This window comes from Hydra vulgaris, chromosome 02, assembly GCF_038396675.1.
Source record: "Hydra vulgaris chromosome 02, alternate assembly HydraT2T_AEP".
In the NCBI taxonomy this organism is placed as follows: domain Eukaryota; kingdom Metazoa; phylum Cnidaria; class Hydrozoa; order Anthoathecata; family Hydridae; genus Hydra; species Hydra vulgaris.
The window spans coordinates 62,127,501-62,142,250 of record NC_088921.1 but is presented as its reverse complement, the minus strand read 5'-3'; the positions used below and the strand labels follow the sequence as shown (position 1 = coordinate 62,142,250).

The following is a 14,750-nucleotide window of genomic DNA, read 5'->3' as shown; positions in this document are numbered from 1 at the left end:
ATTTCTAATTTAATTTTAGAATTACTTGAAAAACAAAATTTAAACGAAAAAGTAGTCTTTTAATAGAAAAGTAGTCTAACTTAATAGAAAAAGTAGTAAAAAGCATTTACAGTATTGACAATACAAATTTGAATTTTGGTGGAGTCAATCGTAATGGTGTAAATAATTTCTGGCGTTAGCTTCAAAACAATTTAAAAAGAGAAATTGTTGGAAATAGATGTATGGCTCATATAGTACATAATGCTTCAAATGCAGGATGTGATACGCTTGATATTGATATTGAAGCAATTGTTGTTAAAATTTATAAACGTTTTAATATTTACACTGTGAGATCAGAAAAATTCAAAAAGTTTTGTGATGAAGTTGATTCATATTATAAATCTTTGTTAAATCATTCAAGCACACGCTTTTTAACACTTCAACCTGCAATTTTTCGTTTAATTGAGTTTTACAATGGAAACCTAAGGGGATTGAATCGGTGCCTAAAAAGAAGGTTTATTCGTAAAAACTTGTTTGGTTCAGTTTATACATCAAATAAAAAAGATATTACAATTACCCTAAAAAAAATTTACCTGTCCCACTTCTCCCCACTTTCTTCTACCTCCAAAAAATATATTCAAATAATTTTTTTAAAAATGACGCAACACAAAAGCGAAAAGTTTAATAAATATGTTGCTATAAGAAAAAAATAACCATTACGAAACAAGCAACTGAAACGGTCTGAATTCTGCTAACTCCTTCACAGCGGGCACAGACATGTGTGAGACGTTTATACAACGTTTTATAGACGTCACAAGTCCGTAAGACGTCCAGCGTCCATGTTCTGTGCTCTCTGGGTTGATGCACTAGTATTTTATCATATACGTCTCTAGACTACCAATTTCTGCTTTTCTTTTCATATTCAATATGAAGTATAATCTCAAAAATAATTATCCAAATGTGTAGGCTGGATAAACCATATTTTAAATCTAAATTATAAGTGTTTAATAAAACGTTTCATAATTTTTTTCCCAAAAAAAAATATAATTGTCACACATCTCAATTTCAAAATTTTTTTTTTCTTTGACAATATATGGTTTTTTTTAGGATAACTATGTTATTATTATTAAAATATTAGTATTGTAACGTTTATGCAATGCATTAAAATTAATATTTTATGCCATGCATAAAGTTTAAAAAGTTCGCTATTTTTTTAAAATCTTAATAACTATTTTTAAAACTCTAGCGAAACTGAAAAATTGAGTGCAGTTACTGAATCACATGTTACAGAATCACATGTTACAGAATCACATGTTACAGAATCATATAGGTTTAAACTTTTCGATAAAAATAACTAAAAATTGGAAGTTAAACCTAGGTCTGGAGCCCAAAAAAATTGTTTAAAAAGTATATTCACAAATTCATTCTTATTGTGCACGATGTCAAATTGTCACAAACAATAATGGAGCATATATAGCGGATAAAGTTTTTTTATTTTGTTAAATATTAAAAATTTAAAAGTATCGTTTTTGCACACACCCAATAAAAAAATAATAAATTTACGTCCCTTAACTTGAGGAAAAAAAACTTTTACGTATGATTTTCTTTATATGTTATTGTTTTAAAATGAGGCGAATAGAGGCAGCTAAGCATTTTAGATTTTTATATTTTATACTAAATAGTTGGAACTGCTTGAAAAAATACTTCGTTGGGAGAAGCTCAGTAAATCTTGTTCTAGTAAAAATCAGTACAACAGCTATCAAACATCAATTGTTTGACACATTTTTCACAAACTTTATAAAATAAAAAAAAATTTAGAGTAGAATAGGGTATTACGAGCACCTTAACCGAAAATTGGAATATTTTCAAAAGTAAATATGCTGGATCTTAAACTTTGCAAATAAACAATTTTTAAGGATTACTACTCATGATTCACTTAGATATTTGGCATGTGAAATTTTATCTTAAAAACACGGAGGTTTCAAAAGGTGGCAAAAGTGCTTATATTACCAAGACCATTTTTTATATATACCACAACTAAAAAGCAATTAAAACCGCTGCAATTTTAGGACTTTAAACTAGGTAATTTTAATGAAAAACACTATATAATTTGAGCATGCTCATATTACACAAAAATGGTATTTTTAAATAAAGTCAAAACTAAAAGTTTCTATGCATTGCTTTTCAAACAAAAATGGAACGTATTTCTTGCTTACATATTTTTCTTTATAAAAAATTAAATTTCATTATTTTATCATCAAAATTTCGCGCGATTTATTCATGCGTGCTGATAATATTTTAACAACGCAAAAAATTGAAGAGCTTCATAATTAGATGAGAGCCGCTAATTACTGCATATAAATTTACGCTAATTATACTGGTTCCTGTTATCACCACATAAAGTCGATTCAAAAAATACAAAGCAACTTTAACTTCACTGCTTACATCTTATAAATCTTTTAGTATGTTCATATTACCAAGGTGCTCATATTACCCAAATCTACCCTATATATAAGTTCAAATAAATTATAGTAACAAGCTTTCAGGGAGATAAAACATTTTTAAAAATAAAGATAAAGAATTTGGGAGAAAACTGAGTTTAAATGGTCTACTAAAAAAGGAAAAAAAGTTACAACGTTAGAATTAGAGGAAAGCCTAGAAAATAATTACTTAATAAAATCTTAAAAACTAAGTTACTGAAAACAGTATTGTAACCGTAATTTCATTATCATTTTATTCGATTATACAAAAAACAATATTTTAGCCGTATTTTCAATCATGAATTAATGTGAGCTGCCATGATACATACGGCAAAGATATTTAAAGTTTTTTAAGAGCCGATTTATTGCCAGTAAAAGATGACTATTTAGGGATCATTTTTATCTCCAAAGTTAATTTTCAAAACTCTAATGTTTTTTAAGCTTCATCTGCAATTAAAAGTTTCAGTTTCTGAGCATTTAACATTATCCACATATTTAAAATATTTTAAGAATAACAAAATTAATATTAATTTTTTTTAATAATATCAAATATAAAATATTTATAAAAAAGATATTCTTTATATGCAATATATGCATATATAGAATATGAGATTTAAATAAAATTAAATAAGTTGAAGTACGTTAAAAGAAGATAATTATTAAAAAAATAAGTAAAAACATTTTACATTATATATTAAATGTATTAAAAGATAATCAATGGAAAATTTAGGTCTATAGATGTTGGTTAAGCTATTAACCAACATCTATAGACCTAAATTTTTCACTAATATCTATTTGAAGTCGTTTGTATTTCTCCTTAAAAACGATCATAATTGGAATACAGAAAGCACAACTAATAACTAAAAACCAATTCATCCACTTTGTACCAACTCCAGGAATTAAAGGGAGAGATAAAAAAAGAAAACAATAAATGTTATTCGAAAAAGTCATTGCACCAGTATTTATTCCTTCTGCTACTGGGTAGCTTGACTCTACAGCCAATTCAAAGAAAAGTGGAATGGTACCATTTATACATATTCCTCCAATAATTGATGTAAAATATAAAAGAGTAATTGATTTAGGTATTACTTCCACACATATCAAACCAAATACTCCAAAACTTGCAGTTGAGACAATAAACATCATAATTACAAGAAGCTTCAATGCACCAAGTAAATCAGCCATACTAAAAACATTAAAACAACTTATAAAAATAAAGTTAATAATAAAAATAAATAAACAAATGTAATTACTTTTTAAAGTAATTACATTTTTGTTTGTTCAACTTAAATAAAACTCAACCAAAGTAAAAATGTAATTTTTTACTCTCTCATATACTTACATTGACAAAGCAACTCCAGAAATAGCACCAGCAACAAGTGACCAAAATCCTAACCAACTAGCAGTTTCATCGTCTATAGAAAATTCTTTTAAGTTTAAAGCTAAATCTGAACACCATGCACTGTATACACCAGTTGTCAATCCGTAAGCAAAAGCAATAAGTTGAAAGTTAGGATTTTTAAAAAGATTTTTCAATCCCCTTAAAAAATGAACTCGTTCAATGTTTGAAGTAAAACTTGGTGGTTTTGGAGGTTTATGCGGAAAAGTTAAAATAACTAATAAAAAAATACCACTACACATACCAAATTGTACATACATGAAACGCATCACTTGATCAGATAATTTGGAAACAAGAGCTTCATAAGCTTTATCGCTTTTTTTGATACCAAAAGAATCAAAGTCTTGAACAATATGGGGACCAATGAAGAAGCTAAGTGCAGTTCCAAAAAGACATGAAAGTGAACCAATTGCTGTAGCTGTTGTCCGCTGTTTTGAAGGAAACCATGTACTAGAAAGTACAGTTGCTGCTGCTTGGCCAACAGGTCCAGCAAATCCGATAATAATTTGCGCAGTGTGTATTAGATATGTTGCATTTACTGGTTCAGAGGTAATACATCGTAGTCCAGTTCCAATTAATAAACAGAAGCTAGATACTACAATCGCTTTCCGAAGACCTAAAAACGTCCAATCAAACATTGTATAAAAGCCTAGACTTTTAATATATTTGTTTGTGCTTGCAGTGCCGGATTAAAGAAAAATGAAAAAAAAATTCTTCAAAAGTAGATCAACCTGGTACTCAAAAGAAGTGAAATTTTATAAAATGTTTGAAAATAATATTTGTTTTATGTGAAAATTATTATTTTGAATTTCATTGCATAATAACTATGGCTTTTTTAACTAAAAATAAAAAAAACTTTTGAAGAATTTTTTTTTTCCCAGAATATTAGGGGCCCTAAAATGTTCAAGGGACTAGAGGCAATTCTAAAAATATTTTAATTTCAAAATTTTTTGTTAATTCAGTGATATTTTATTATGTAGCATATATTTAGAGCTATTACAAGGCAATTTAAAAAAAAATTCTGTTTTTCAATGCACCCTAATATAAATATTTAAAAAGTCATATAAATATTTTGTGAATACCACTGCACTGTTTCCACCAACTAAAGCCACTTGACGTGGCAGTCTATTGCCAAGTTAAATATGTATGCTGTGAAGTTCTGGTTAATCGGTATACAAAGACTCTTACAAGACTATACAAAGGTTCTTGTCATATGCAAATAATAAGATGTATAAAATAGAAAACTTTTCTATTTTATACAGAATACAACAAAGTAAATTTTATAAATATATACTTAGTATTTTAATTTGATTTTTAACTAACACATGCGTATAATACACGTATAAGTTTAACAAAACCACAAGGTATAAAGCTTTTTTGTTGATTTTAATATTTTTTAAAGTTAACTTTACGGCGGTTTACCTTATGCTAAGCAATGTAAATATAAAAACTTAACAATAAAACACAATATTGGGAAGATTGGGATGGTACCTTTTAAAGGCTTTTTCTAAAAAGCTAAATTTTAAATTGACTGACCCCGAGATATTTTATTCCATTATTTTATCAAAAACTACCAAAATGTATGCATGTAGCATTAGGGCGTTTCATTTCCAACAATTCTTCGAAAATGGTTACGTTACATGCATAACGGGGTAAATAATGGGCCAAAAGTCAGTAAATAGTTTAAATTTTTAAAATTTTATCCAGAGGTTGCCGTCTTGAAAAAGTAGCGTTTTTTACACTTTTTTTAACTTTATATTTAAATTATTTAAAAAATAATTTATTTCATGTTATGTTACTTGGTCTATGAAATAAAGGTTATCGGATGAACATTTGAATTTTCAAAAATATTGGTTAATGTCTAGAGGTCGTATTATAACGTTTGATTTTTTTAGCATATTTTTTTGCAAAAAAATTCCTTAAATGCTTTAAAAAACTTAATACTTGCATATAATGTAAAATTTAAGTTTTGAGCATAATTGACCACTAAAAGTCGTAGCGTGAATAGTTTGCAAAAGAAACATCTGTACGTATGTATATAAATTTCATAAACTTATTTAAAAAAAGTCGCTTGTTATATCAATTAGCAAAATTGAAATTTTGCAAATAATTTTAAAACCAGTTTATTGGATAAGGGAATATTTTATTATAACGATGAACCTTAGAAAAAATAATCAAGATTGGTTAATTGGTTACTCTGAATACAATTAATTATCAAGCTTCAGTCGCCTACCAACAAAAAAACATGTGTTAGGTTGTCTACCTAACACATGTTTTTTTGTTGGTAGGTTATCTCATTTACATTTATATTCAAAAAGCGAAACTTCTGCAAGAGATATTTTTAAACTTGTTCTTGGTGAGCTTAAGGAAGTTTGGGAAAAAGCTGGAGTACCAATTCGATCAGATAACTCTTGTCTTTCATTGCTTACCAAATAGTAGGGGGAAAAGATAAAAATCAAAAAAATTGATCAAGCAAGTCGATTTGTTAAAGCTGGTAAAGAAAAAAATTGTCAGATTTTGTAATAAACTTGGGCAACTTTGCGACATTTCAGCAGTAAATGCATAAAAACAGTTACTAATACCACGTAGACCAAAAAGGATAGAAGATTGGTCACTTTATGAAGATCAGAAAAGTAGCAAAAAGACACATGACTGGTAGCATCAATCTAGGTGTTTCAAAATTTTTAGAACGTCAAGAAGATAGACTAAGCATAGATTTTCGGAGAAGGTTAACCAAAGATCAAATATCTAGTGCCTTTGAAGTCAGTGAATTAGTTGAAAGTGCTGACGAAGAAGATCAAAAAGATACAGAGTTTACTCCTTTACCACCAAAGAAAAAAAAGATGCCTTTAACAAATTCACTCGAAATATTAGCAAAGAAGTTCTCAGAAGTAACGGCATCTTTGGCAGACCGATGTTGTTTATCAGTTTGCCAACAGCATTTCATATTTCAACATATTTCAATCCACAATCATTTGCAAAAGCGGAGGCAAACTTAATGATATGTTCATGTCAGTATCAACTGTGCATCGTCAAAGACAATATGCGCTGGAGAATATTGTTCTGTCGATTAAAGCTGACTGGGAGATAAACAAACCTAAAAAGTCCATTTTGCTCTGGGATTTGAAGCTTTTTCATTTAGACATAGCTCATAATAAAGAACGCGTAGCAGTTCTTTATTAGCGGATCTCTTAACATGTACTTATTTATTTATTCATATAAATCCTATGTATATTTTTTATTTTTGTTTTCAAAGAAACTAACTTAACTTTTATTTGCAGACCAAAACTTATGGGTGTACCTTTGATTAAAAATTCGACAGGTAAAAATCAATGTGATGCGGTCGTGAAACTTGCGTAAGATTGGAAAACATTGTTTGTATATGCTTTGATACAACGGCAAGCAACACAAGTAATAAAAAAGGAGCACCAACTTTAATTGAAATTGAGTTAAAGAGACCTCTCCTATGGCTAGCATGTCTCCATTATCATTATGAGCTACACATCAAACATGCATTTATCGCATTACGAGGAGATAGCAAGAGTCCAGATGAACCCCAAACGTTTCCAAGCCGAATTTTCAAGAACTGATATTGATTACTCAAACTTTAATTTTTTTGAATGGCCTACTGACATCAAATCAAAAATATTTAATCAAGCAAGTTTAGTTCTGAAATAGGCTTAACAATGCCTCGAAAAAAAAATATTTCCGCAAGAAGATTATCTTGAGTTAATTGAATTAACTATTATCTACCTTGGAAGAAAAATATCAATAGACAGAATAGTCAAAATTCACAAGCCAGGTGCAATTCACAATGCGAGATTTATGTCACATTCTATGTATATTTTAAAAATGGAACTCTTATCTGATAAATTTATTATGTCCAATGATGAGCAAATTATGATCCACCACATGGATAAGTTTATTAGTAAGGATTTCCGTATTTGCTCCAGTCGGTTTAAATTTTTTGTTGCAATAAACTGGTATCAAGAAAAAGTTTCAGATATCGCAACTGCTGATGATTTCGTCAATTAACCATTACCTTTGGTATTTAACAGAAGGGCTTGCTATTTTATCTTTATTTAATGAAAAATTGTCAGAATTTACGAGAACAATAATGGCAAAGAAACTTTTTTCTACCCAAACACCAAAAACTTTTTTACTTGGGAAACCAAAATTTCCGACATTAAATTCTTTAACCTTTATTTATTTTTTATTTAGACTACGGTCTTGGCTTCTTTTTGATTTATTAGGACTAATAAATAACCAGGAATGGCTCCAGATGAATCCACAAGGGTGGAAGTTCTTCTAAGATTTATCGAACCGCAGAAAATTTTGTTAAACAACTAGAGGTAACAAATGATTGCGCCGAAAGAGGAATCAAACTTATTAGTGATTTCCGCGAGTGTGCTATTTGATTGAGATGCCATATTTTAGCTCACCTGTAATCTACTTTATATGTATGTTTGTGTTCTGTCTAAACCTCTGGCACGGTGTTGACTCACCCGTAAGTTGCTATCTGTATGTTTGTGTTTTTTCTGAACCTCGGTCGCGGTGTTGACTCACCCGTAAGTTATCTATATGTTACATGTAAGTTTGTGTTCTGTCTGAACCTCTGGCGCGGTGTTTATTCACTAGAAAATTACTTTATGTTAATGCTCTGTTTAAATGTTTAAATCTGCTTTGATGCAGTGTGAGATCATTAACTAACTAGACACTCTAACTATTTTACCTACGCTCACCCTTACCTCTAGTGTTTTGTCGGGTGTAATATTTTTCCTAATACATTTCCAAAATATCATGCCCGATGTTTTAAGGTTCTGTTTGCAGGAAGTAGCTCCTTTTAATTATTCGAGGTCAGATCAGGTTCAGAATCATCACAATTACCCTGCTTTTGGTATTATGTAACCCAATACCACCTGCCCCATGCCCTGCTGCCTTGTAGAGTGCTTTTTTAGGCAAAGGCTAGGAGAAACAAACTCCGACTTAAAAACCCCCTGCCTTGGGGCTCTTGGTTGACTAAAGGCTAGAGATGGTGTCTCGATAAAAATACTTATCTTAGGCAGATGTAAACTGCATCCAGCCTCCTAGGCAAAGACTTTAGGGGTAAGCAGAATAACTCTATTGACCAGCCTCGAACCCCTTCTTCATCTATTAGACTGGCATAGATGTAAACCTGTGTTACATTGTTTCCTGCCTAGAATACTGAATGCTTGATCTCCTTGACTCTTCTAATAGATTTTTGCTTGCGCCTCCTTGATAGTGGCACAAGCAAAAACCTATGAAAAATTCATGCAGCTCTTCCTGTTATCTCTTAAGGATGGTACAGCTCTAAAACTCAGTTTAATGGTTCTGAGGCCGGCTGGTAACGGGTGATGCGGAAGTTATCGGACAAAATAAAAACGTCAATAATTTATTTATAAATAAAAAAACAAACTACTATTATATATTTTTTAAATAAAGCATTTATCTTTTAATAAAAATATATTATTTTTTATATGAAAAAACACCACCATCTGCAATTGATCTCAATTTTGCTCTGACGCCTTTCATATGCGACTGTAAAAAGTTTAAATCAATTTCTTGTAGTTTTAGTTTAATGCGATCAATCAAAACTTGCTTTATTGAAGCTTGCCAATCTCCCTCGTAAACCTTCTGTGCCAAATGTCCCCAAAAATTTTCAATTGGTCGTGCTTGAGGCACATTTGGGGGATTGGATTCTTTATCAACGTAATAGACATATTGGTCCATCCAATTTAGAGAATCTTTAGAATAATGAGAACTTGCTAAATCTGGACAAAATAAATAGTTCAAGTCTCCATGATACTTGTGAATAAATGGAAGAAGTCGTTTTTCTAAACATTCATTAATATAGATTGATGAATTGATCGCTACAGCCTTGGAAGTGCGGAACAATGCCTTGGACATATCACGGTCAGATATGGCTATCCACATTAATAATTTTTTTGGAAATTTTTCTTTTCCTATAAAACGAACACTTTCTGGGCATGTCTTTTTGTTGTTTGTGTAGTATCCAGAATTTCCAGGCATGTTGTCCCCTGCAAAACAAAAGTATTTTTCGTCTTCGATGACAAGAAGCGATTTTGTGTTATAGAGTTGGTTAACTAGTTTCCTGCTTCTTTTTTTTGCCTTTATTTGTTGTTCTATAGTGTACTTTGGAGTCTTTTCACGTTTTCTATATTTAATATTCATTTTTTTTAACTGACGACCAATTGTCGATTGATTTACACTGAATTTAATACCTATTTTTCTCTGACTGACCCCTTTTCGATTGTTGACAAGTCTCGTTAATTCGGCTTTCTTTCCTCTTGTCCAGGATATCGGACGACCAGGGTTTTCTATCAGAAAACGATTGAACAGTTTCAAGTCTTTTTAGGTTATCATATAGTGTACTTCGAGCAAATCCTTCCTTTTCAAAATGATTTACGATTTTTTTTTTTTTATATTAGGTTTATTTACAAAAAACATTTTTAGTCGCTTTCGAAAAGATTCTCGTTCAGCTGCATTTAACCTCATTTTAAATAATTGTGTTTTAAATAATAAAGTTTATATTTTATAGAACGTTTACGCCTACGCATAAAACCACAAAAACTAATTATTATGCTCAAATAATGAAATTAGGATTTGTCCGATAACTTCCGCATCACCCGTTAGTAAGGTTTCCCGAACTTTGTGGTAGCTCTCAGAGAGGCTGATTCCATCGACAGCTGCAAAATATCAAAGTATTAACAGTGTCATGTTGCGCATGGATGGTTTCCCTGTTGATGCTTTTGGTGCGCATTGTCGAGGTCACATAAGGAGCCCTATATTACGACTTGGGTTAATTAGCAGGACTGAGAAAATTGCATAGCTCATTGTTTGGGAGGCCGTCCTTTATCTATGAATGAGTCAAGTTCTCTTTAAACTTAAATACCCCAAAAGTAAATCAAAATATTAAACATAAAAATCATCCCCACCTCCTAACTGTTTTAATATACCTTTTACTAATAAATGTGATCTGCGAAGCAACCTTCCATCAGTTGAATCTTACCTTTCGCAAAATGAACCAAACTTGCTTGCTCTTAGTGAGACTAATTTAAGTTCTGCTATTCCTTCTTCTTATCTCAGTGTTGATGGGTACTATCCTTTGATTCGTAAAGACTCAAATAGTCATATGCTTGGTTTAGGGGTATATTTACACATTAATTCACCTTTTTTTCATGAAATCAGGTTCAAATCTTTTGACCATTCCTTTATGTGCTTCCGCTTAGCACCTCTTCATTCTATCACTTTTCTCTTTGATCTTTATCATTCTCCTTCTTCCCAAGACTGCACTCTTTTAGATATAATTTCTGATCAAATTGACTATGCTCTCTCTCTTTATCCCTCTGCCAATATTGTTGTTATTGGTGACTTTAATGCTCATCACACTAAATGGCTTGGCTCTAACGTCACTGACCCTGCTGGCACTAAAGCCTATAACTTCTGCATTCCTCAATCTTTTACTCAGATAGTTAACTTTGTGACTCGTTTTCCTGACAACCCTAATCATTTACCTTCACTCCTTGATTTATGTCTGGTCTCTGATCCTAGCTTGCGTTCAGCTTCTCTTTTTTCTCCATTAGGTAGTTCTGACCACGCAATGGTTTTTTTAAATCTTTCGTCTTGTACTTCATTTTCGGACTCACTTTATCATTGCACCGCTTACTACTACCCTAAAGCTGACTGGGACTCTTTACGCGATTTTCTTCGTGACGGGATGACTTCGTGACGTCCTTGGGCTGATGTCTTTTCCTTCTCAGCTGATAAATGCGCCTCCAACGAAACCTACTGGATTCAGGCAGGAATCGATATTTTTATTCCTTCTCTTCGGTTTCAATTCAAGCCTCATTCTACTCCATGATTTTCACCCTATTGTGCAGCTGCTATGTCTAATTGTAATCTTTTTTTTTCATCTTATAAAATAAGATTAATTAAGAATAACTCTCTTGAGAACAAACAGCTATTTATTATTGCATGAAATTGATGTAAAAAGGTGCCATCAGATGCTAAGCTCCATTTTTCTCAGTTCACTAAATCTCGTATCTTATCTTAGAAGTTAGACTCTGGAAAATTTTGGAATCTTCAATAACGTTGTTAACAAAGGAAGGTCTAACATTCCATCTCTCATTCATGGGACTGATCTTATTACCTCTCCCAAGGATAAGGCTGAACTATTTGCAAAGTACTTTTCTTCTAATTTGACTCTTGAACTTTATGGCCATTTTTCCATTACAATTAAACAGGTTAAACCATTGTTAGACATTCAAATCACTCCAGCTTCCGTTGCTAAAGTCTTATCTCGATTAAACTCTTCTACGGCTTGTGGTCCAGACAACATTCCTGTCATACTCCTACAAAATTTTTCTACCGAACTCTCTTCAATTTCCTCTAAACTATTTAATAAATGCTTGACTGAGCCTCGTTTTCCTGTCTGCTGGAAAATGGCATCTGTTGTTTCAATTTTCAAAAACTCCGGTGAACATTCTGACCCCTCCAATCATCATCTTTGATCTTTAAGTCTTTGATAAACAAATTTCTCACATCCCATCTTAAGTCAAATAATTTGCTGTCAGACAATAAATATGGTTTTTGATCCTCTCGCTCTACGGCTGACTTGCTAAATACTGTGACTGAAAGATTTTATCGTGCATTAGATGGAGGCGGAAACGCTAGGACTATTGCTTTGTACATATCTAAGGCTTTCGACAAAGTTTGGCAGGTTGGTCTCCTTCATAAGCTCGTTTCATATGGTGTATCTGGGAAAGTTGTTAAGATTATCAAATCGTTTCTTTTTAAACACTTTATTAAAGTCATCCTCGATGGCCAACACTCTTCTTTATTTCCAGTAACTTCTAGGGTACCTCAAGGTTCTATCTTTAGTCTTATTTTGTTTCTTATCTACATTAATGATCTTCCCGACAACCTTACATCTAAAGTAGCTTTTTTTGCTGACGACTCAACTTTATACTCCTGTCTTGACAAAAAGTCTTCTATTTTCGATCGCTTTGAACAGGCAGACGATCTTGAATCTGATCTCACTTCTGTAACAGATTGGGGCTCGCAGTGGCTTGTAAACTCTAACTCCGACAAAACTTAGTTATTTACTGTAAACAACTAGTACTGTCGACATTCCTATATTAATGAATGGCAACTCTCTCACTGAGTCCTCTTCTTTACGTCTTCTTGGATTATCATTTACTATTGACCTTTTATGGAATAAAAGAGTCAGTAGTAAATGGATAAAGAGAAACAACCTTAGCTTCTGCTAAGGTTGTTTCTCTTTATCGTGCTCGCCATTCTCTCTCTCCTGAATCCATTCTCTCCCTCTACAAATCTCTTATTTGTCCCTGTATGGAATAGTGTTGTCATATTTGGGCTGGTTCTTCTAATGATGCTATTTCACTTCTAGACAAGGTCCAAAAACGCATTGTAAACATAGTTGGACCCGGTCTATCTGCAAAGCTTGAGCCTCTTTCCCATCGTCGTAAAGTTGCATCGCTTCCTCTTTTCTGCAAATACTATCATGGTCGCTGCTCAAAGGAGCTTTCATCTCTAGTTCCATCAACTAAAACTCGTTCTCGCTTGACTCGTCACTCATGAAAGTCTCATTCTTTTACTGTATCTGTCTGTACTGTTATTTGCATGCTCCAAAAACTTTTATTCGTCTAGTTTTTTCCCCACACTTCATCCCTTTGGAACTCTCTCCCATCTTTATGTTTTCCTGACTCATACAACCTTCAACTTTTCAAGTCTTCTGTCAACCTTTTCTTTGCTCTATAACTCTATTCTTTTTTTTAGTAATTCCCAACTTAATAGTGGTTGCTGTCAGCCTTGTTGGTAGTGAATTAGTATAAAAAAAAGAAACATGCGGTAAAAACTGACATTTCCTAGCCAAAAACCTTGTAAAAAAATATCGTATTTTTTTAAAGAATCGGTTAATTTTATTGAAAATATAATCAAAGTGCATTGTAAATGGTAAAAGACCCAATTATGATTTTACCCAAATGTACAACAAAAAAATAACCGCTGTAAAGAAGTTATTTAGAAAGTCTGACGATGAAAAAGACACTATTAAAGATTTTTAACTCTATAGATTCCATTAGATCGATAGAAACTTTGTTATTATTGATTAAAAAATTGCAGTTATTATTAAAAACAGAGTTTTGTTTGTTATTTTAAAGTTTTTCATTTTTAGAAGTAAAAAAAAATAAGCAAAAAAGTTAAAAATAGACGGTACCCTTAAAAAGTCAAAATATTTTAATATTTCCAAAGTGCTTTTTAAGCAATCGAAACTATATGTTTGTATCAAACAATTACTTTTCTGATAAGGACCTTACTCATAGCTTCTTTCTAGACTTGGGTTTACGAACTTAAATTAAATATTTTTTGTTTTATATTAAATATTAGTGAATTTTGGTTTTCAAATTTTTTAAAATACTAACTTTTTTTTTATTTTGGTTAACAATAGTTATCAGCAATATAGTTTTTTTGACTTTTTAAGGGCACTATACCTGTACACTATACTTTTGGCATACTTTTATTAATTAGATTAGTATAAAACCGAAAAAATACACATTTTGAAAATTGAGAAGAAAAAATAGAATTTTATCGATGACAAAACTTTTAAAAATATTTGAAAATTAAAAACTTATTAAAATGTTATTATTTATAGCTTGAAACTATTTATCGATAATTTTTAAGTTTCATTATTATCTCTAAGCGTTCAAAAATGATGACCATATAAAGTTTAAACCCCCCCTCAATTTGAGGGGGTTGTAATTTTTATATGGTCATAATTTTTGAACGCTGAGAGATAATACTTTGAAACTTAAAAATTATCGATGAATATA

At 31.3% G+C, this 14,750-nt stretch overlaps 1 protein-coding gene across 1 annotated transcript in view; it reads right to left on the bottom strand.

The window, feature by feature from the left end:
- Window positions 1-3,097: 3,097 nt before the first annotated feature.
- LOC105847155 (solute carrier family 49 member 4) overlaps window positions 3,098-14,750 on the bottom strand; it is a 44,403-nt gene continuing 32,750 nt past the window's right edge. Inside the window, exons 3-4 of the mRNA XM_065791633.1 lie at window positions 3,802-4,474; window positions 3,098-3,645 (exon numbers count right to left, since the gene is read on the bottom strand). Of these exons, the coding sequence (XP_065647705.1) occupies window positions 3,213-3,645; window positions 3,802-4,474 (1,106 nt within the window). The 3' untranslated portion in view covers window positions 3,098-3,212. The remainder of the gene's footprint in view (window positions 3,646-3,801; window positions 4,475-14,750) is intronic.